Genomic DNA, 21,949 nt, shown 5'->3' on the forward strand with positions numbered 1-21,949 from the left:
CTCCCTCCCTCCGAAGCACTGATTCGTTTAACGTCTCTCTTGCTTTTGTCGGTCTGCGTTCGCAACTCCTGATTGGCTGTCTGCTTGCGCCTCTCCGCTCTCCGTACATCACAACTCTCCAATTGCGTCTTGACTTGTGTGCCTCGAAGGAGGGCGGTACAAGGGAGGAGGGCGAGAGAGGGGGGGAGGCAAGTCCTTGTGCAAAAGGAGGGTGAGGGGTGTCAGATTGGAGAGAAAGAGAGAGAAAGAGAGAGAGAAACAAATCGTCACATCTCGCCCAATGTGGTAAATAATGATGTGACACCTAACACTGGAGTTAAAAATGTAATCCAGTGCTTCCTAATGCTTCTGAAACTATTATTTAGAAGTAGGTTAAAAAAAAGTTGCATGTTTTATATCATAAGCAAGAATGAGGCTTATATACAAATTGACTGAGACAACATTTCGATTTTAAAAGGTACATTAAAAAAACATGTTTTATTTTGTATTCAGGGCTTTATTTGACATTATGACTAACTCTTAGCGCAACTTCTTGTTTTATTTCATATGGTTTTAAATAAAGTTAATAACATTGTTTTGGAAAAACAATAAAAGCAGAAACGAGATTCTCTAGTTTCGTTTAGCGTAAACGGGTGCCCGAGTTACCCTAGCATGACACCCTATCTTATTGATTTTGCAGGCAGCATCAAACAACAGGAAAAGCTTTTTCGTCATATAAATAGATTGACCGAACATATGTTCAGCACTTCAACCCTCCGCTCACCGCTAACGACTACCAAAGTCCTTATTAGGAGCCTATGTGGTCACACAGTCTAAAACATTTGCATATAACAGGAGAGAAACAATACTCAAATTAAAATAGTTCTACATGTAATGTTATGGGCCGCCGTTTTCTCTCGTCCCCAGTGCGCATGACCAAGCGTACGCGCGTGCGCGTGTGTGTGCGTGTGTGTATGAGTGTGTATGTGAGTGTGTGAGTGAGGGGGGAGAGAGACAGACGACGGGAGAGTTCTGTTCTTTCACTGCTCCATCCGGGAACTTTAGAATTAGCATTGACAGCCGAAGCGCAACTTTTCTCCAGGCAAAGTGAAATCAAGCCGCGGACTCGGACAAAATCTAGTCCCCCTTTTTCAACTCGAAATTATCGAAAGAAGCGGCACGCCACGATTTGGTCGGATGTATCGATATTCGGACGTATTTGGGATGTAACTGACCGAGGTCCTGGCTCTTTCCGCTGTGTTTGGACCACTTTTTTCGACGGGCGTAAAGTGGGTGATGAGTCCTACCCTGTAAAGAAGCGAGAACTTGCTTTTGCAGCCCCGAGTAGTTCTTCTTTCAATTGTTATTGCCGCTTTAAAAAAATCTTTAATTCACTTAAACTTCGTACGCATCGCGTCGAAAGTGGGAGAAAAGTGCTTTTGAAGTCGGACCATGGAACTACAAGGCCTACAAGAGGCGCTGAAAGTAGAGATCCAATGCCATCAGGTAAACGAAGCGTCGTGTTATTATATCCTTATTGGTGTTGTGAGCGATGCGAGAGGAGAGGGGCGAAGGGGAAAAATCGCGAAACGTGACCGAAACGAATACTCCGAAGCAATAAGTGTGCGACACCGTATGATGCTCGCTGTTTATATCGGGGATAGCGAGGATAGCGAGGACTTTCGAGTCGGATTGGGGTACTTTTTGGACTACTTTGGCACGACCTGGGGGGGGTCTTTTTTTATTGAGCAACAAGAATCCGGAGTGGTAATGCAGTGGTGCTGTGTGGCTGTGATCAGGACGCGACCTGAATATTTATGAGCTGCTGGAGGAAGAGGCTGACTCGCTGGCTGCTCTCCGCTTTGTTCCTCCCTGTCGTACTAAACTTGAGACACTTTTTTTTTGTGCAAATGCCCCATTTCGTCCTCTCTCTCCCTCTCTCACTCCCCCTCTCTCTTCGTGTTTAGAAACTAGTTGCACAGATGAAGCCAGACCCACAGGTAAATGTTGTATTTCAGGGAACCATCCTAACGACCAGCCGGTGGATGGGGAGTGTGCGAAAAACTTTATCAGCATAAATCTCTCGCTTGGTTTTAAAACACCATCGCCATCATCATCATCCGTGTGATGCTCGGCTTTGCCCTCATCATGACTTTGCTGAAAATCCCATCCTACGATTTTTAAAGTTTCATCGCTGTCGCCCTACATCGCTCCGGGATGTCTTTATTATTATAACTCACCCTGAACCATGTTTTGTTCGACTGTAGGACGGAGAGCTTAAGAAACAGCTGCACGACAGACACCCCAGAATAACAAGCCTAAGCGAGAAACAAGTAAGCCCTCCCCTTGCACTCCACCACCACCACCACCATCACGCTTTTACACATTACTTTGGTACATTTCCACCCCGATGGGGGACTATCCGTGTGCTACTAAATCACCACAAACAATGTTAAGCTGGTCTAAAAGTGGCGGCGGATGGTCGTCGTGGTTGCCCCGGAGGACCGGGGTGATGGCCGCCGCGAGGAGCCACGTTCCTCCATGTCTAAAGTTGTGTAACAGGAACCGTTGAGAAATGTAGCGTCCATTTTGAGCAGGTCGACGTGTTTCTGGAGTGGAGCGGGCTAATAAAGGAGAGGCTTAAGTCGAGTAGTGGGGGGACTTTTGAGACACAGTTACCATGTCTAAAGTTGTGTAACAGGAACGGTTTAGAAATGTAGCGTCCATTTTGAGCAGGTCGACGTGTTTCTGGAGTGGAGCGGGCTAATAAAGGAGAGGCTTAAGTCGAGTAGTGGGGGACTTTTGAGACACAGTTACAGTTTAAGTTTACGGTTGGTGGTTGTCGTGTCGTCGACAGTGGCGATCGAAGATAACGTTTTTTATTTCGTATGGTCGTGTCGCCACACTGTCGTCCGTTTTCGGTGACTTTACGGCGAGTCTTGTAGTATTATTTCTTTTTTTTCGGTCACATGACGTCAAGGTTGCGTTTGATTCGCCCACGATTACGCTTTCACTTTTTTTTCTCTCCTCTCGCCACTCTCTCATAGCGAAAGCAAACCCTTTTAATAACTTAATAACTTCCCTTTACGAATTAAAGGCAGTTTTTAAGTCTGTCGTGGTTGTTGTCTTGGAGGCTATGGTGGTTCAGCACTTTAGCAGGAGCCGTCCTGCTGTCGTTCAGCACCACGGACAGCTGCCGCGGAGCACTTAAAGTCACAACGCTGCTCTCACACATACACACCTTTATTATATCTATAACTTCTCCGATCTTTTATTTAAAGATACCAAACGACAACGAAAGTTAGTCTGGATTGGAAATCCTAGTGTTGTTTTAGCGATTTAGTGTGTTTTCGGCGTGGTTTGTGCCACTCTCTCCTCTCTGAAATGAAACCTTTAAGCATTTCTCTGGAGTTAATCGATTCCATTTCCTGTGGAATGCAGTTTTCAGGACTTGGACCAGCAGCGCCTCGCTTTGAGACGCGATCAAACCCGACGCCGATCCGCACACACTCGACGCCAATCCCGGTGTATTTATCGAGTCTAGCTCGTTTGTACACCCGTGTACAAAATGTTTTGTGTTTTGTTGTGGTTGCTTTTCGGGAAAGCGCCCTCAGTTTGGTAGTGGAAGCTTCCATTTTGTGGCGAGAAGGGGGTGGTTTCTTCCCCAACATGGAGAAAAAGTCTGCAGAGTTTCGTGCAGGGGGGGGATGGGCCCCATTCATGCCTAACATTACCATTTTGATTGCTTTGATGCTGTTTTTGGTGGAGGGGGAGGGGTAGCCAGAGAGAAGACAGAATGCCCGAGTCAGCACTGCACAGTGGCTTTTTAATCACTGCATGTAGCCTAACTGAGACTCTTTTATTTCTGTATGAAATATGACCTCTACTTCAGTGCCCACCTACCAACTGGTTATTGCTAGTACATAAAGAACACATGTTTTCGTTTTAACCCCTTTTCTAAATGCTTTCGAGGTCAGTTTAGATACTTTTACACATGCATGGTAGAAAATAAGTATGTGTATAGGGTAAACATTATTGTATAACTAAACATCCTTGTATAACTATCCGTTTTGGCTATATAGGCTCTATAAACATTTCCCTGTGTTAATATGAACTTAGTATTTTTGGGTTAGGGTTGTTATGTGCTGAAATGGTAAAAAAATATTAGCTGTCATGTATATGGATTACATGTATAGCAGTTACAATGTAAACAGAGGGCTAAGTAGTTTAAGTAAGTAAGCCTATATAATCAATGTCAGTTAAGTCAATGTTTTGTAAGCTATCGTTTGCAACATAAAATAATTCTAAATAAAGGAAAACAAGAAAGAAATAGCCCAAAAAAGAAAATAATATTACCATCTGTGGAACAAGGACTTCTAGTTTATTTTCCCAATTGTGTTATAGCTGTATTGGCGATTTAAACACCTTAACTACCTTTCTTATCCATGGTTACAAAAGATCACAACTTCCATAATATGAAGGCCAGAAAAGATTAAAAAACAACATAACAACAACAACAACAAAAACAACATATACGATGGGTGGTGAATGATACATTTGGTTGGAATCACTGAGAGAAACTACATTGGTGTGCTCCAGGCCTCAACATACAGCTGTAGGCTAGCCTGCTCACCGGAGCTAATGGTTGTGCTTGTGAATCCAAAATGACAAATGAGTCACGAGTCACAGTGGCTCTGTCTGGCTGTGTCTCCATCGCTTAGGATTTTCCTCATTAAACCCTTTGGGGTATTTGATTTTTTTTTTGGGTCAAACTTAATTCTCTACTTTTGTGTTTAAGAAGTTGTATTTTCATTATTTCGTCAAAACGAAGCGAGAAACCCACTTTATAGACGTCAAAGTACTAGAATATATCCGATATATAGATGATCTGATGTTGACGTTTTATACATTTATTTTTTAATAAGAAACCCATTGATTTAGTTTTCTTCCGTGTGCTTCACTTGCTCTGCGTTGCGTCATGGAAACCGGGTTTCTCACCTCGCAAAAGCCCCAGGCCTCAACGTACTTTATTGTTGTTCTTTACTCTGACGTTTCTAATAAAAATAATTACACCATTATGATGTTCCCGTTACACCATCTTGCAGAGGACTACCCTACCTACACAGATCAATCCTGCTTGTTACGCTAGTGCGCTTGTTTACGTTGTGTTGGCATCCGAGTACAATGTTAATCAGGAGAATATTTGACACACACACACACACACACACACACACACACACACACACACACACACACAGAGAGACAAACAAAGGTGTTTTACAAACGCAGCTTCTTCAGGATTTAGTGTCTCTAGTACTTGGATGGGAAAAGTATTTTTCTTTCTTCCTGCTTCCCAGGGTGAACAGTGGGCATTCTGTGTGACTTATTGAATGGTGTCTTTGTGTTCTGCTGTGTTTAAAGCTATGGCCCATTGGATGATACTAGAATTAATACAGCGAAGGCATGAGTGTATTATCATTGTATGAGTCCTAGTTGTAGAGCTTGAGATGTTAATGTGTTACGGCTTCGTCGTGAGGCTCAATCAAGATAGAACATTTAATTATGCAATTAAAAATCAGCAGAAGTCATGTCATTGTTGTGTATGAAAGCCAGGTTTACTTGTGTCATAACCTGCTTGTACTACCCACCTTGTGCTGTCTTGTATATTAAGCTCCATGCAAGTACTAACAGTTATTGTGGCCCTTCAAATCGCAATATCGATATGTACCTGACGCTCTCTGATTCCCTAGCGTTAAACCGCTCTGAGAATATACGTATAAATATTATTTTAACTGAACGAGGGGAACATTAGCTTACATTGGGCTTGAGCCAAGCACACAGCATGCATGATTGTGTTCTGTGGGATACTCTTAACTGGCTAGCAAGTAAATCAAGATAAATGGAATGGCCCACTGTGTGTGAGCACAGTAGCGTGGCGTTGCAAGGCTCTGTAGCGAATCACCACCCTGTCAGGATGTATTTGCCACTGGATTTGTTTACCGAACAGGGATGCCCGCCCCCCCGAAACTAAAGCACCCTCCTGATTGGTGCGATGTACCTGCGTGAGCTCCTGCTATTGGATCTGAGGATAGTGTCCACAACTCTTTAGGCCGTGAGAGGTCATTGATGAACGGTTATTGCGGCAGCACCTATATGTTTATTGATGGTTCGGTTCTAAGTGTTTTAATAATAAGACGGCTAAAGGGTGTACAGGAAGAGGGCTCTTGGCTATGAATTATGATTACAGAACAGGTCATAACAAAGTTGTATCAAAACAAACTGCCACATTATAAGATAACCCCCCCCCCCTCCCATACAAAATATTGATAATAAAACGTAATGCAAACAACTTTTCACATTTACTGATTTAGTTATCCTTAACTATCTTGTTTACTGTATAGTAAACTATAGTATAATAAAGTATAGTGAAGTGAAGTGTATCATCCTTAACTAGATAGCATAGCATAGCATAGTATAGTGTAGGGAATTGTATCATCCATAGCTAGGCAGCGTAGCATAGCATATTATAGTGTGGTTAACTGTATTATCCTTAACTAGGTAGTGTAGCATAGCATAATATAGTGTGGTAAACGGTATTATTCTTAACTAGGTAGCGTAGCATAGCATAATATAGTGTGGTAAACTGTATTATCCTTAACTAGGTAGCGTAGCATAGCATAATATAGTGTAGTTAACTGTATTATCCTTAACTAGGTAGCATAGCATAGCATAGCATAGTAGTTACCATGCAGTGGTGGGTGTTGCCCTTCTCAGGCGGAGTGGCATGTTCCTCACTTTAAGGCAAGAGAGAGAGCTAGTTCACATGACTTAAGATTGCATTGTGGAACAAGATTAGGCCCTCAAGGTGAGGGCATCGCGCACGCCGCGTTACAATTCAATCCATCCCCCTCCGACGCAGGACTGGGGTGTTGGGCCTGCATACGCTGGAATAGTTCTGGGCTGGCTCTGTGTGTGTGTGTGGCTCTGGCCGGGGCTACGAGCCGGTGTGCTGGCTAATAAGATCTGAGACCCCCTGGTGCCTGGAGTCCTGGTCCACCTGCAGCTGTTGGCCCGGCCCTGGCTCTTCGCACAGCAGAGATACATCTACTGTTTATATGAATATATATATATATATATGGAGAAAGGAGGTAGATGTTGGCCCTATTATACTTGTTGAAGAACTGCACAGGGAGTGATTCTGCCGTCTTGCCATTTTTTCCCCTCGTTTAAGATGTGCCTGCATAGGTGAATACAATATATGCCTCAGTGGCACTCTGCCTGCCTTACGAAGCACAGTAACTGCTTTCAATGATTAAAAGGGGGTGTGAAAATTGCAGTGAAGTACTCCAAACCCAGAATAGTGTTTTAAAAGTTCCCCAGGGGACAACATCATAAGGAATAGTTGCATCCCAATTTATTAATAGTTTCATTAAAACTATAAATATATACGATCAGTCTCAGGGTTTGAACAGAGGTTGGTTTTGTCGGTTGGGCAAAAAGCTAATGGCTGGAGTTTCGCCAGTTGGAATCGAGTCTGTCCCCCTGGCCCCTCCCCCCACCCCCCCGTCCCCACGAGAACTTTTTAGGTCCCTCCGCACCTTGCGACGCCACTCCACCTGGCTCACCTGTGTCGAGGGGAGGAGGAGGGTGGGGGTGGGGGTGTGGGTGGGGGTTGCCGGGGGTCTAGTTCCCAGGCAGGGCGGACCTCGACTCCCAGCTAATCCCAGTATGGCTCATTACAGGCTCCTGCCGGTCTGATTAAAACCGCCAAGTGGAAGTGTGTGTGTGTGTGTGTATGGATTTAGTGACGGACTAGGTCCTGGTTAGTTTTACGCAGACGATTGCAACCAGGGGTGTACGACCGCTTCAATAACCCCTGGCGTATCGCGACCGGACACTTTGCATGAATCGATCAAAACTCGAAACAGCATTTTTCACAGATTTAATGTCATGAGCGACCGATGGTTTCTCCATAGCTCACGTGGTGTCACCAGAGCGAATACACCGGTAGAGGGGTGGACTCCTGACAGCTTTCCCGGCGGCGGCGGCGGCGGCGGCTGCCAAAGCCTAAACGCCCCCCCCCCCCCCCCCCATCCCCATCGCAAATCCCCATCACATCCGTGTTTGCCCGTGAGTTCGCTCCATCGCTCACACCGAGGCCCGAGCGACGGAGCCCTGCCTGGCTGTAGTGTTTGGCGTGTGTCCGCGAACGCTGAACCACGGTGCGGTCCTCCTAGTGTCTGTGTGCGGAGAGCCTGCCGCCGCTGCTGCTGGAAGCAGCAGGGATCCTGCGAGGCAACGGGCCCGTCTGCTTTGGCAGTTCCTGCTCACCGGCTCCATCTCTCCTCCACTATGAATAATAGAGAGAAGTTTTTGAGACGAGGAGTAAATAATGAGGGCGGGATGGGTTTGGGTCGGTGTGTGCGTGCGTGCGTGTGTGTGTCTGTGTGTTTACGTATGCAGGCGTTGTGTCTGTTAAATGAGGAAGGGTGGCGGCTATCGCGTTGATCCAGGTGTGCTGAATAAAAAGTGTGTGTGTGTGTGTGTGTGTTTCTGGGGGGGAGGGGGGTTATTTGGAGGCCACGGCCGCGGAGCCAACGCTTGTCTCAAAGGACAGTAAATCTGGTCCCGCCTTTAGTCTCTCTCTCTCTCTCTCTCTCTCTCTCTCTCTCTCTCTCTCTCTCTCTCTCTCTCTCTCTCTCTCTCTCTCTCTCTCTCTCTCTCTCTCTCTCTCTCTCTCTCTCTCTCTCTCTCTCTCTCTCTCTCTCTCTCTCTCTCTCTCTCTCTCTCTCTCTCTCTCTCTCTCTCTCGGCCGTAAACCCTGGTTGTTTGCAGGTTGTCTTTAATGGCCTGGAGTTGCAGGAGCAGCTCTGCACCGGCCTTAATTAACAGCTCTTTTCAAGGAGGGGGCCCAAGCCACAGCCCCGTCCTCGGAGAGGGAGGCTGCCGTACGGATCCACCGTGCTAGAGACCGCCCTGTTTCGGCCTGTCAGTCCGTCTGCCTGCTCTATCCTGCTGTGGGAAGTTGGAACGCTAGCCAAAAAGTTCCCTTCCTTTCTCCTTTAAATCACTCGGGTGAACTACACCCGGGCGAGCGCTTAATAATGTAGAGGTATTCAGCGTCGACCTCGCTGTATCCGCAGCGAGAGGGATCGGGGGGGGGGGGGGGGGGCAGAGAGGTGTGTGCAGGGGTTGGAGATATATAGACGGTTGTTAAAGAGGACGTTTGCACTCCCGATTGTGAGGAGGAGAGGAGAAGGAAAGAGGGAGGCGTCCGTCTTTACCGCCCCCCCGTCGGCCCGGTCTGAGGGACAAACGCTCAGGGAAGAGGGATGGAAAAGTACAAGGGGAAATCCTCGAGATAACAGCAGGATGGTGGGGATGTGAGTCAGGCTTGTGTTCAGCCCGTGACTGTTTCATTGCTTGTTTCACTTATGATTCAAAGAAGAAGAAGAGCACAGACTTGACCTGTTGTTCAGCCACAGAAGACATTATGACCCCTTTTCCAACTATTTTATGAACGGGATTTACTGGCACGAATAACTCTTAACACACGACCGATAACTGTCAAGCAGCTGTTGAATGTTAAAGATATAAACCAATTGCTTTAACTACACTTTGATACAACTCAGTGCCGCATCGCATACATTTTTTATGACTCGTTTTTATGACTTACTACTTTTATTCGTTACTTTTACTATTCAATACTTGACGGTTTGGGTGATATACATCCATAGTATATCCCTTATCGTCCGTCTGGGATTCATAAGGTAGAATCAAGCACATCTTTTTTTAATATCATTTAGAAAGTAAAGGGTACGAATCCGTACTTTCCGCCGCGGTTGCCGCGGTTGCCACGGTTGCCGCGGTTGCCAGCCCCGCCCGGCCTCTTTGCTGAGATGGCTCGGGGCTGTTCCCATTTGTCCGTGAATTCATGAGCCATCATTTAAAAAAATCATAAATGTATGGCAAACAGTCATTTCCAGTGACTTGGTGGGAAACTGCTGACGAAGCCGTGCTGGCAGGCAGGGAGAAAATGTTAAGGCTACAATGAATTAACCCATGTTGACTGCCATGCACTTGCCAACATCCATCCATCCATCCCTCCCATCCCCCCTCCCCCTCCCTGTCTCGCTGCACGCACGCACGCACGCACGTACGTGCGCACACATAGACATACACTTACAAGCACACTTGCACACACACACACACACCGGCATGCACACACAATCACACACCCATACACATGCAGACACACATACGCTCACACATACTGATGCATGCATACGCACACTACTCTGGTTTTTCCCTGGGGCGTTCCTGCCACTTTTTTCTTTCTAGCGAAATAAAAAAAAGTATAAAGTAAAATAACAGTCTAGTAAAATTATAACTCACTAAGCTCTCTCGGGGGGCACAAATTTTACGCTGCACGTTAGATAAACAAAGACGAGAGCATAAATTATCCTTTTTTCCGCGTGTGTCTGCTGGCACAGGCACCGGGAGCTACGGCGCTATAAACAATGCTTTAGATACTCTGATAAGCAGCGCTAGCAATGCGGCTACACATGCTAGCTAGCAAGCTACCAGTGCTAGCTTCTCCCCCCACCCCCCCCCCCCTCGCAGCCCCCTAGTTCCCACGAAAACATCCACAGGGGGCATCAGACCGGAAGTACTCTCGTAGCTCTTCTGTCGGCATGTTTAAACAGTCCTTTAAAGATGTGATGCGGTGTGGGCCCTCAGACTGGTTGGGTGCGGCCTGAGGAACTCAAGTTGTTCAGGGTTGTCTTTTTCCGCACGGTAAACAGAATAAAGGAAACAAAGTTAGTGAATGCGATAAGTGTAAAACTCGTTGTTTGACGAGTTCTGACCCAGCAGAATCGTCGTAATAATCGGTCGTACGTCGACGACCACGAGAGCGATTTAAAAAAAAGCGCGAAGGCTGAGTTTATTCAACGGGTTCTTTGTACGCCCGTCTGCCCGTCGTACTTCAACTACACTCCTCTTCAAAACCCCCCAAACAGCTTCCAGTTATTCCTCTGACTGCAGGCAAACAATGCAGCCATTGTTGTGTTTCCGAGCACACCAACACATTGGCATTCCCTTTAGTCTCTCTGCTCCCCCGTCGAGCGGCGGGAAGCGAGGGGAGTTTGGAGCAGGTGCCTCGGCTGATTTAGCGTCGTATGAAAAATACACTATATTTAAATTACACAGACACGGCAGGAACGAGGAGCACCGAGAGCACAAAGTGATGGTTGACGGCGGGATATTTTTTTTTAGGCCTTATGAGTGTTGTGGTAAATGGACTGCATTTATTCAGCTCTTTTCTAAGAGGTGGCCACTCAAAGAGCTTTACAATTATGGCCTACCACTCGACCATTCATGCACATATTCACACAGCGACGGCGGTGTCAGCCACGCAAGGCGACAGCCACGCAAGGCGACAGCCAGCTCATCAGAGAGCAGTCTGGGTTAGGTTGCGTGTTTCTCAGGGACAGCTCGACACCTCGTCCGGGGATCAAACTGGCAACCTTCGGGTTACCAGTATACCCGTTCTACCTCCTGAGCTGATTGCCGACTGCTATGACTGAGCTGTTCCTGAACAGTACTCGAGAAAAATGTCACCGTTTACCTGGGTCATGTGATGTTAAGAAGGGGGTCATGTGACTATAAGACCAGGATGGTGACTCACTGACTGATTGAAACACATTCAGAAGTTCTAGTTGATTACTAATTAGGATCAAATGGCAATTACCTCCATATTTCAAGGAAACTTTTTTCCTTTTAATTATGATGGTAGTTGCCCCCCCCCCCTCCCTCCCTGACACGGCTCCAAATTAGCAAAATACTTCCAAAGGTCGGTATTTACATGTCTCGGCGGTTCCAATCCTACCGTAATAGTTCTGATTATTAATGATCGTTGTAGATCCATGGAGGCGGAGAGAGCGGAGTGAACTCGGCACGCTCCGCCGTGTTCACATTAAGGCGACGAGGAGAAAGAGGGCCTGCTGACTGACCTTTTGGAAAAAGGAATCAAATGCTACACAAAACGTCTCACTTCAACCGTGGAGCCAAGGGGGGTGGGTGTGGAGGTTTGATGCTACGTCACGTCGAATCCCACCCGCTGTGCAATTGGAGGGAAGGGATGCAGGCGTCAGGTCTTTAAGACGGACGAATCGAAACACAGACGGACGCTTCCGGGTGACTGTCTGGTCTGGTCATCCCGGCCCCCCTTGGTGTCTGTGGGTGGGGAGGGGTGGAGGTGTTGGGTCACGTGGAGGGCAGGTGGGGGTCTGTCTATTCAATAGGGCTAGCTCTGATTACATAATCACGATTCCAAAATTGCCCCTCTCTTTTTGTGATGTGAAGAATTATGTTTTTTCCTCTCCCCCGGCGTCGTCGTTTGTTTGTGTTCAAAGGGAGCAGGGTTTATTTTGTTTCATTTCGTCGTTAGACCGAGCAAATTGGTGTTTTAGGTGTTTTTTCGTCCTTCCAAGCAGCAGTGATGTATTCCTCATTCCCCAGCCCGCGCCTCAGAGGTCATCCTGATGCGATATTGTTTTTTTTTATAATATCGTGCCGGGGGTGTCTGTGTTTGCATAAGAAGGTGGAGGTGGCAGTCAATTATATTGGTAAATCTGATATTTAGAAAGTTCACACGTGTCTCATTAACGGCCGCCCATTGCAGGCTTGCTGAGGTGTAGGCGCTTGTGTTTACTCAGGCCGTATAGCTCCAGATTCTCGCTGGGCTTACCGTGCCAAGATGGCTCCAAGCTATCCTACAAGACCGATTCCAAGGTGTGATAGTATGCAGTTTCTTAAACTGTAATCCTTATGTAAAGACAACTGTATTCAATCTTTGCTGTGTGTCATCAACTATTAAAAGCTGTGTTGTATACACACACAAGAGAGAAAGACATTCTCGCTAAGTGCGTGTTTGTGCGTGTGCGTGTGTCAGTACTGCTGTTCAGTTGAGGTGATCACAGACACACAACCCAAACAAATGTAATAAAAAGCAAACCACATACTGTATGATTATATTATATATATCATATCATATAGTATTACATTATAAATACAGTACACATGCATACGAACTTCCATGCGTGTTGTGTGTGGCCACGCAACTCTGTGTGTGCGTTTTTTGTGTTGTGTGTGCACGCGCAACTGTGTGTGCGCATGTGTTGTGTGGTTGTGTTGTTGTTGTGTGTGTGTGTTTGTGTGCACCTGTGTGTGTGTGTGTGTGTGTGTGTGTGTGTGTGTGTGTGTGTGTGTGTTTTGTGCACTGCAGGAAGTATGTTTCTGGTGTCAGGCCTGATGAGGTGGGACATGTCTGTGTGGTCAGATATCCCCGGGCGTCATTGTGAGAAATGGGCAACAAAGACGCGGTGTAAAAGCTATCTTGATGGGCTAGCTCTTATTAAAAAGGCTCCACTGTTTAATGAACTTCCACCAAGACTGCCTCTCCTGCCGGTATCATAGCAACACACTCAGTAACCTGTGTGCGTGTGTGCGTGTGTGCGTGTGCGTGTGTGCGCGTGTGTGTGGATGGCAACCATCACAGCTAAACTTTGAAGGCCATGCACGAGGAAGAATCTTCTAGATGCTTTGTTAATTGCTGCCTGAAGCCGATTTCAACCAGCCTCAGGTAGTTTTGAAGTCCAACCGTGACTGTTTGGATTTTGAACAGCTGAGCTGACACAAAGTGATTTTTCTTTTGCTTCAAAAAAAACTTTCCACAGAGTTTCCACGAATTACTTTGATCTGTGGCAGATCCTTCACTTCCGCTCCTACGTATAATCTCCCCGGATTGTTTGGTAGATTTCGGCTTAGAGTTAATCTTGTTGCTCTTTGGGTTTTTCAGTTTCAAGATGGCCGCCTGCACACAGCGTATTTTTGGCTTCAAAACAAACACTGGGAAACAGAATCTTTTGTTCTATTTTTGACCGCTTCCACACATGATCTCACCGTACCGGTTTGTACTTATCTTCGTATTACTGCATCGCAGTGCTCCAAACACATAATCGACAGCCAAACACAAGTGTGTGCTTTTACTGTGACAAGCCACTCAGAGAATTGTCATTTAAAAGGAAAAAAAAGCATTTTTTTTTTTTATGAAGGAAAAGGAGATAAACATTTAGTCAGGGGCTGAAATCATTTTTATTTTTTCATTTTCCCCTGTAAAGGGCAAAGCATTAAAGAGCTCTCACCATATTGACTTCTCCTTGATAAGCTTTGCCAGACAGCCTGTGTGTTGATAACCGCTGAACGGTGGTGTGTGTGTGTGTGTGTGTGTGTGTGTGTGTGTGTGTGTGTGTGTGTGTGTGTGTGTGTGTGTGTGTGTGTGTGTGTGTGTGTGTGTGTGTGTGTGTGTGTGTGTGTGTGTGTGTGTGTGTGTGTGTGTGTGTGTGTGTGTGTGTGGGGGTGAGAGAGGAGGGGTGGGGTTGCGGGTGGGGGTGTCAGCAGCTTACTGGCTTCATACCGGTCACTGTACCCAGTCAGCGCAAAAACACACACACATACACACACACACTCACACTCACACTCACACTCACACACACGGCTACACCAGCCATCAAATCATTTCCCTCTGTCGTCATCCTACCTATACCCCCTTATGTTCTTGGTATTGGGGTCACATTATGAATGTTTGGCCGCTGGATCCTCACCATTTTCTCCAGTGTGGGCCGACGTGTCTCATGGGAAGTTCTGGAAGGAATCCCAGAGAGTGGTCCTCCTGTTGGTAGGTAGCTGGTCATCGGTGGTATGTGTGAACTGTATGTGAACCCTAGTTTAACATCTCCTGCTAAAGGAGTCTTTTGACCACATTGTGTGTGCGTGCGCGTGTGTGTGTGTGTGTGTTACTACTGCTGTTCAGTTTAAGTGATGGTGGACACACACAGTAAAAACACATATAGTGAAACACTTTAAACACTATACTGAATGTATGGAGCAGCATTATAAATAAACTCTATTATTCTATAGAGCTGAGTTATAAATAGAACACACATCTCGTTTAACCTTCCTTGAAGACACACCGGACCTCCACAGTCACCTTCCCAGTTCTACCTCTTCACCAGACAACACATGCTTACACTTTCTTTCTTTCCCCAACCGAAAGTTCAAGGCAAAAAAATCTTTATTGAGACCAGAAGTAGCACACACTCGGCACAGCACACAACAAGACAAGACGAGTAACCCAGCAGGCAGTCAAAACACACACAACAATACAAGAGCCCACATCATCATTACCCGTAGTCAGCCATTCACTAAATCAATGGCCGCAGGGATAAAGGAGGCCTGGTTCTCTTTGTCTTCCCCCATGGCCCTCTGAAGGGGGGGGGGGGGGGGCAAGTAAAGGCCTCCCTGCAGGGGGTGGTCTGGACAGACCCAGGACAGACCCCAGACAAGACCTAGCCCAGACCAGACTCAGTCCAGAACAGACTCAGTCCAAACCCAGACCCAGTCGAAACCAGACCAGACCTAGTCCAGACCCAGTCCAGTCCAAATCCAGTTCAGTCCAGTCTAGACCAGTCCAAGGCCAGACAGAGTCCGGACCAGACCCGGTCCAGATCCAGTTCAGTCCAGTCTAGACCAGTCCAAGGCCAGACAGAGTCCGGACCAGTCGAGTCCGGACCGGATCCAGACCAGACCCAGTCCAGACTAGCCTTAGTCCAGACTCAGTCCATACCCAGGCCAGCCCCGGTCGATTCCTCTTAAAAAGAGTCCTGCTTCAAACAGCATAACACAACAGGTCCTTAAAAGACACACATCATCACGGTGTTGACATTAAATCCTCTCATCCTTGGTCTCATCCTTAGCGCGCACCTCCGCGCTAAGAAGGATGTCGTCGCGGGCATCAAGGTCGCCCATGTTTGGGTCTGTGTCTGCGGCTCCACTCCCTGTTTGAAGCGGCCGGAGCTGCAGGCCCTGTTGCAAGGTCGAGGCGGGCTGTTCTTTATTTTCTTCCTCTGCGATTAACACCGTCGCCGCAACACTCGCTCACCGCCGACAGGAAGGGATCTGAGAAGGCCTCCTCTCTCTCTCTGTCTCTCTCTCTCTCTCTCTCTCTCTCTCTCTGTCTCTGTCTCTGTCTCTGTCTCTCTCTCTCTCTCTCTCTCTCTCTCTCTCTCTCTCTCTCTCTCTCTGTCTCTGTCTCTGTCTCTGTCTCTGTCTCTGTCTCTGTCTCTGTCTCTCTCTCTCTCTCTCTCTCTCTCTGTCTCTGTCTCTGTCTCTGTCTCTCTCTCTCTCTCTCTAAAGGAGCTGATGCTGTGAAACATTGAGACCTGGGAACATTGAGACGGTGGGGGAAGGTGTGTGTGTGTTTGTGTGATTGTCTGTGTGTGATGACCGTGTGTGTGTGTGTGTGGAGGCTGGAGAGGATGTGGTGAGCAGGGTAACAGGATCAGAACCTATGATTTGTCCCACAGAGGGGATTAGAGAATGGCCACAGGTCTTAACATTCATTTTCCTCCCCCCTCCTCCCCCACCTGTACATGTATTGATCGCTCTCCCCCCACTCACCCGCCCTCCCCCCACTCACCCGCCCTCCCCCCACTCACCCGCCCTCCCCTTGTATCCCTCAAAGGGAGACCCCATTTTTATTAAAAATGTTTAAAAAGTTAGTATCAACTTTTCTAACCTGGATATCTGATATGAGGCAGGTGGGTTTTGTGTGTGTGTGTGTGTGTGTGTGTACGTGCATGTGTGTGTTTGTGTGTGTACAAGCGTGTGTTTGTGTCTGCCCTCAAGTGACGGGGATGGGGGGAGGTGGGGGGGGTGAGGAACGGAATGTTTTTGTCTGCCTCCCTCTCGCCCCCCCGCTGTACGTGGAAGAGGAGTGAGAGCCCCTCCCTCAGTGGCGGCCATCGTTGTTGTTCCTCAAAACGCTTCTTCCTCTGGCCTGGGGGGCTGTTTGGGGGAGGGGGGGAGAGGGGGAGAGGGGGAGGGGAGGGGGATGACTCAAAATGACAGCACAATACAATCACTCACCCAGAGAAGAAGAGAGGGCGACAGAACAAAGAATAGGTTCCGGGACGTCGGGTTGATAGCCCCATTGTTTGGCCCCCGGAGAGACGCGGAGAATAGAACCGCCGACCCAAAACAAAGCCGCGTTTTATTACGGGACGGATGAGACAAAAAGGCAGGAAGTGCAGTTTTAGAGGCATTTACGAAACACACGTGCCTCAGGTGTCTCGTCCTCAGGCCTGTCCTGAAAGGCCCGAAATAAACGATGGCTCACCTTGAGCTGAGGGGAGGAGTATGTTCTCCCCCTGCACAACAGCTCGGGGGGGGGGGGGGCGGGCGGGAGACACACACACACAACCCCGGCGACCCACAACCCTTCACAGCCCTCCGCTCGCTTTTTATGTTTCTTGGCGTCTTGTCAACAGTAATAAATATAGGGAATGCAGCGCACCACCGCCATCACCACCCAAAACCTCCACCCCTACTCTCTCCGGGCTGCGCTACTTAACATGTGTGTTTGTGTGTGTGTGTGTGTGTGTGTGTGTGTGTGTGTGTGTTCGAGCACCGTAGCGGGCCAAACTAAAACAGCTAACCGATAAACCCTGAGGTAGTACTCTCAGAAGGTGTCGGGATGCAAATATTTTGGTTGCTTTGATGTTCTTGAAGCTCAGAACCCTTTTAGTTGTATGATTGTAAGCCCCTCAACAACGCATGTCTCCTCTTTCTCTTCCCCAGCCCAACCACTGCTGGGTTAATTTAATGATCCTGATGCATTACTGAGTGTGTGTGAGTCGTCAATGTAGAGGCCCGCCCATATAAGGAAGTGGAGCTCCATGTTTTGAACGAGGTTAACTTCAAAGACCCCTTATGAAAAATAGATCAGGTGGGATTGGACCCAGAAAGTAGATTCCTGGAGAAGGCCTCAAGATGAAGGCCAAGATGAAGGCCAACCACCACAATAGCAGCACAGGAGAGAAAAGCATTTTTTAATTCAGGCAGTTCTCCCCCTGTGTTGCCGTCAGGGTTTTCATCTCCGAGGTTGAAATCAAAGATTACTCACCATGACTCTGAACACGGACACAGCCAGGCGTGCGTTTTAAGCCAACACGTACGATGTCAAGTGACCTATACCTTCCAGCAAGGCACGGCGGAGAAATGTCATGTGTGGCTTACACACCCTGGCCTATTCTCACTCTTAACATAACAAATCAGCATAAGCCACATTCAGAAATGCGGCCTCCCGCTCTTAACCTAATTCTGAGTCGGTTGCTCACTTTTCTAAATCCATACTTCATTGTCTCCTATTGAAAGCTGTGCTGATGGTGATCTCGGTAAACACTACACCGCTAAATGCAGTTTCACATATTGTAAGGCGCTTTGAAATGGAAAAGAATAGAGAAGATAATAAATGTTTGAAAATGGCTATTAGCTGTAATTGAAGTGTAAATGCCTGCTGTAATTTCACACCAGACATGTAAATATACAGATATATAACGTCAGTTCAAGAATATAGGTTAACAATGCAAACACAACACATACAAGGGTGAAGAAACAACCTCACCATTTTCTGTTATAACTGTTAGAAACGGGTGTTGAGAAATGTCGCCTGCTGTTATGTCACACCTATATTTTTGAACTTAAACTATATATCGGTACATTTTCATGTACATTTTCACATTTTCATGTACGTTCACAACTATAGGTTAACAATACAAACACGACCATAGAAGGGTGAAGAAACAAGTTAACAGTTTTCTGTTTATAACGTCCCCACAAGGGAACAGAGGACATGAACTTGTGTATACGATGAGAGGCTGATCTGTGAACAAGGTGCCGGTGGGAAGAATGACAAGGACGCTAGGGTGAGATAAAGGAAGTGATCGCAATACTAAAAATAGAACTTTGTCGTGTAGCATCTTATCCTAGCTGTCTTTGTTGTGTACGGGGAATGGGTTAACCTAGCGATTGGTTCAAACATCCTTACTGTACTGACAGCGATATATTTTAGTTTCTCCTTCTTCTGACAAATGTACTTATTGTAAGTCGCTTTAGATAAAAGCGTCTGCTAAATGCCCTGAATGTGACTGTAAATGAGTGGCAGGATCTGTGAAGCGAGGTGAATAGTTTAAAGACATCCGGTTGACAGGTGGGAGAGAAGGATATAACAAACACAAAGTCAGACTATGACACTGCTAGTTATTCTAAGTTCCTAATCAGCCTCCTATTGGTCAGGACAACGCAGAACTTTTTACGAACGTTCTTATCTTTTGACCTAAAGTGCTAGCATCACAACTCAGCAGTGGTAACTGCTCACAGCCTGCAGCCGTTCAGACCGGCAGTAAAAGCGTTCCGAAGGTGTGCTGGGAGTGAGCTTCACACCCCGGAGGACACCTCTCTCTCTCCTCCGTTGCACCCCATCATGTTTCGGGTCACCTGTGACGAGGTGAAGACCAGAGCCCGGGGAAGAGTTCAGTCCGACGGGGGATGCAGGTTAGCAGGGAGGTTCTAAAAGTAACTCTGCATGCACAGGAGTCTCACTTTGTACAAGTTGCCATGGAGAATAGCGCCTCGGATATAACCCACCTTCTCCCGCAACACCTCTTTGTCTTTCTGACGATGACATCACCAAAGGACGGGGAAAAGGAGAAAGAGGGAACATGTTTTTATTCAAACGGCTTCGTCCTACAAGTTGTTTTGCTTACCCTCTCTCTTCCCTTTCAAGCGAAACAATATAGTGATATTGGCATTTATTCATTTGGAATTTCGGAGGTTGTTATTTTGCTGCATGAGTCAACTCCCAAGCTGAGGGTCACAAACCCTTTCTGGGAGACGCCGGAGCACCTTTTGTGGGTCCCTGGATGGTCGACACAAGCTGGGAAACAATGGATCAACTCAGAATTGAACGGTGTCACAATAACCGCTTTTTAACTCGCTTCACCATTCCCAGGCTCTACGCTTGTACCAGCGATGAGAAAGCGTGTTGTATCGTAAAGCTACCCGAGTGGATCTCTACGCTGCCTGCATCCAAATGTTTAGTAGATAGGGAGGTGATCATGGAAGGATGGAGGAGGAAGAGGAAGAGGAGGAGGAGGAGGAGGAGGAGGAGGGAGTGAGGCAGGAAAGGAGGGGGGGGGGGCTCCCTCCTGGATCCTAGCTGCCGTAAAGCCGTGATGAGCTGTCAGGTCTGCCTCTCTGTGCGTGTCTAATCCTGAGACTCGGTGCACATCTGATCCCACACTCAGATCCCCCCCCCCCCCGCCTTGCTCAGGGTACCGTTGCCTTAAGGCTGATAATGCCGTGTTTAGTTTGTGGTAATGTAGTCTATCACTCCCCTCCCCTCCTCCTCCTCCTCCTCCTGTTGCACTCCCCCACCACCGCCCAAAGCAGCGGCATAAGTAACGCTCCAGCGCAAGTTTCTCGCCTGTTGTTATTAAAGACGAACGCGTCACCGGCTGTATTTTCGGCGATCCGAGCCGTATTGTAATGCCGCGGCTGTTTCCAGAGAAGGCTGGTGATAATGTGTCATGCAATTATTGCTTTCCCTCTCTGCGAGCCGGAACGAGTCCTTTCACAGGGTTTCAATGCACTTTCGTATCCAGGTTATTAAACCTAAAGTGAAAGTGAAACTGGCTGAAACAGCATATGAAGTCGTATTGTATTGTTAGCCATCTTTGCTATCGTTTCACTGTGAAATAGAGCGTTTAGCTGAACGTACGTATCCAGGTTGTTGAACCTAAATAGAAAGTGAAACTGGCTGAAACAGCATATGAAGTCCTATTGTAATGTTAGCCGTCTTTGCTAACGTTTCACTGTGAAACACTACATGAGCCACACCAGTTGAGACTTGGAAGGAAACACTATTCCCAAATGTTGTTTTCCAAAACCAAGAAGGAAGATATTGATATCTATTTAAATCTGAATTCGTCCTGAGGAGACAGATCGGATTTCGACAGCACTAAGCGCTGGAAAACCATATCGGAACCATCGACGTAGACTCGCAAACACTGTTTTTTGTATGTTGTGTGTTTGTAGCACTTATGAGGCCGCATGTTGTAGTTCTTATGGTGTAGGCCCGGTTCCAAGCTAGTGGAACCAACTCGGAAATAGAGAGGATGCCTGCGTTCCTCACCCTTTTTTAGCCCCCATAACAAGGTGGTTATTAACTTAAAACACCACCGTGAAGATGCAAAATCCACTCAAAGCATGACGGATAAACACAGAGACGCCATAAAGATGGAAACCGTGGGGTTAAGGAAGAAATAAGAGTGAGTGAGAGAGTGAGTAAGAGAAACGGAGAGAGTGATGTGTCTGTGTGTGTGTGTGTGTGTTTGTGTCTCTGCGCGTCTGACTCACTCACCTAAAAATACAACCCATATTCCTCCCCACTCCTGTGTGGCTCTTTTCCGACGGGGTGAAGACCACTCGTGAGTCACGGACGGTCTCCGAGCCAACTGCCAAAAGGAACCAAACACAGATAAAAAGGGGTTGAGGAACGTTCCGGAAACACGGCGGTGTCTTTAAGGTCAACCTCACCAGGAGGAGACGACGGTGTTTGGCACCGGAGCAGCTGAGCAAGTCGCATCCACCCCTCTAAATCACGCCGTTCAACAGACGGAGTGGTTCAGAGCGAAGCAGGCCATCCTCGTCCTCTCTCGCAGTTGAATTCATACCGCTCTGCCGAAACTAACCCAATAACACGCACTAGATCAGTACCGTACATTAACAGAACTCAATCCGCTCGCGCTTCAAACAGGCCCCGTTTTACATATTCATAAAAAACACAGTTTGTCACCTGTTTCTATGGGCCGTTGTACTTCCTGGATCTTCGTCTGCCTCCTCTCTCCTTCCTCTCCATCACCACGCTCTTCTCTGCTGCTGCCTAGCAGCCAGGAGATGGCATGGTTCGGTTCGGATGCAGTCTCCCCTTTAACGCTATATCAGAGCGGCACGCTATTAATAGACCCCCAAACCCTCCCCCCACCCCACCCTCCCCCCCTCCCCCCCC

General features: G+C 47.3%; 1 protein-coding gene across 1 annotated transcript in view; it reads left to right on the forward strand.

Annotated features, from left to right (window-relative positions):
- The first annotated feature begins 1,008 nt into the window (after positions 1–1,008).
- phf21b (PHD finger protein 21B) overlaps positions 1,009–21,949 on the forward strand; it is a 75,666-nt gene continuing 54,725 nt past the window's right edge. The window contains exons 1-2 of the mRNA XM_056587621.1: positions 1,009–1,485; positions 2,247–2,312. Coding sequence (XP_056443596.1) covers positions 1,432–1,485; positions 2,247–2,312 — 120 coding nt within the window. The 5' untranslated portion in view covers positions 1,009–1,431. The remainder of the gene's footprint in view (positions 1,486–2,246; positions 2,313–21,949) is intronic.

This window comes from Gadus chalcogrammus, chromosome 4 (assembly GCF_026213295.1).
Source record: "Gadus chalcogrammus isolate NIFS_2021 chromosome 4, NIFS_Gcha_1.0, whole genome shotgun sequence".
Lineage (NCBI taxonomy): Eukaryota > Metazoa > Chordata > Actinopteri > Gadiformes > Gadidae > Gadus > Gadus chalcogrammus.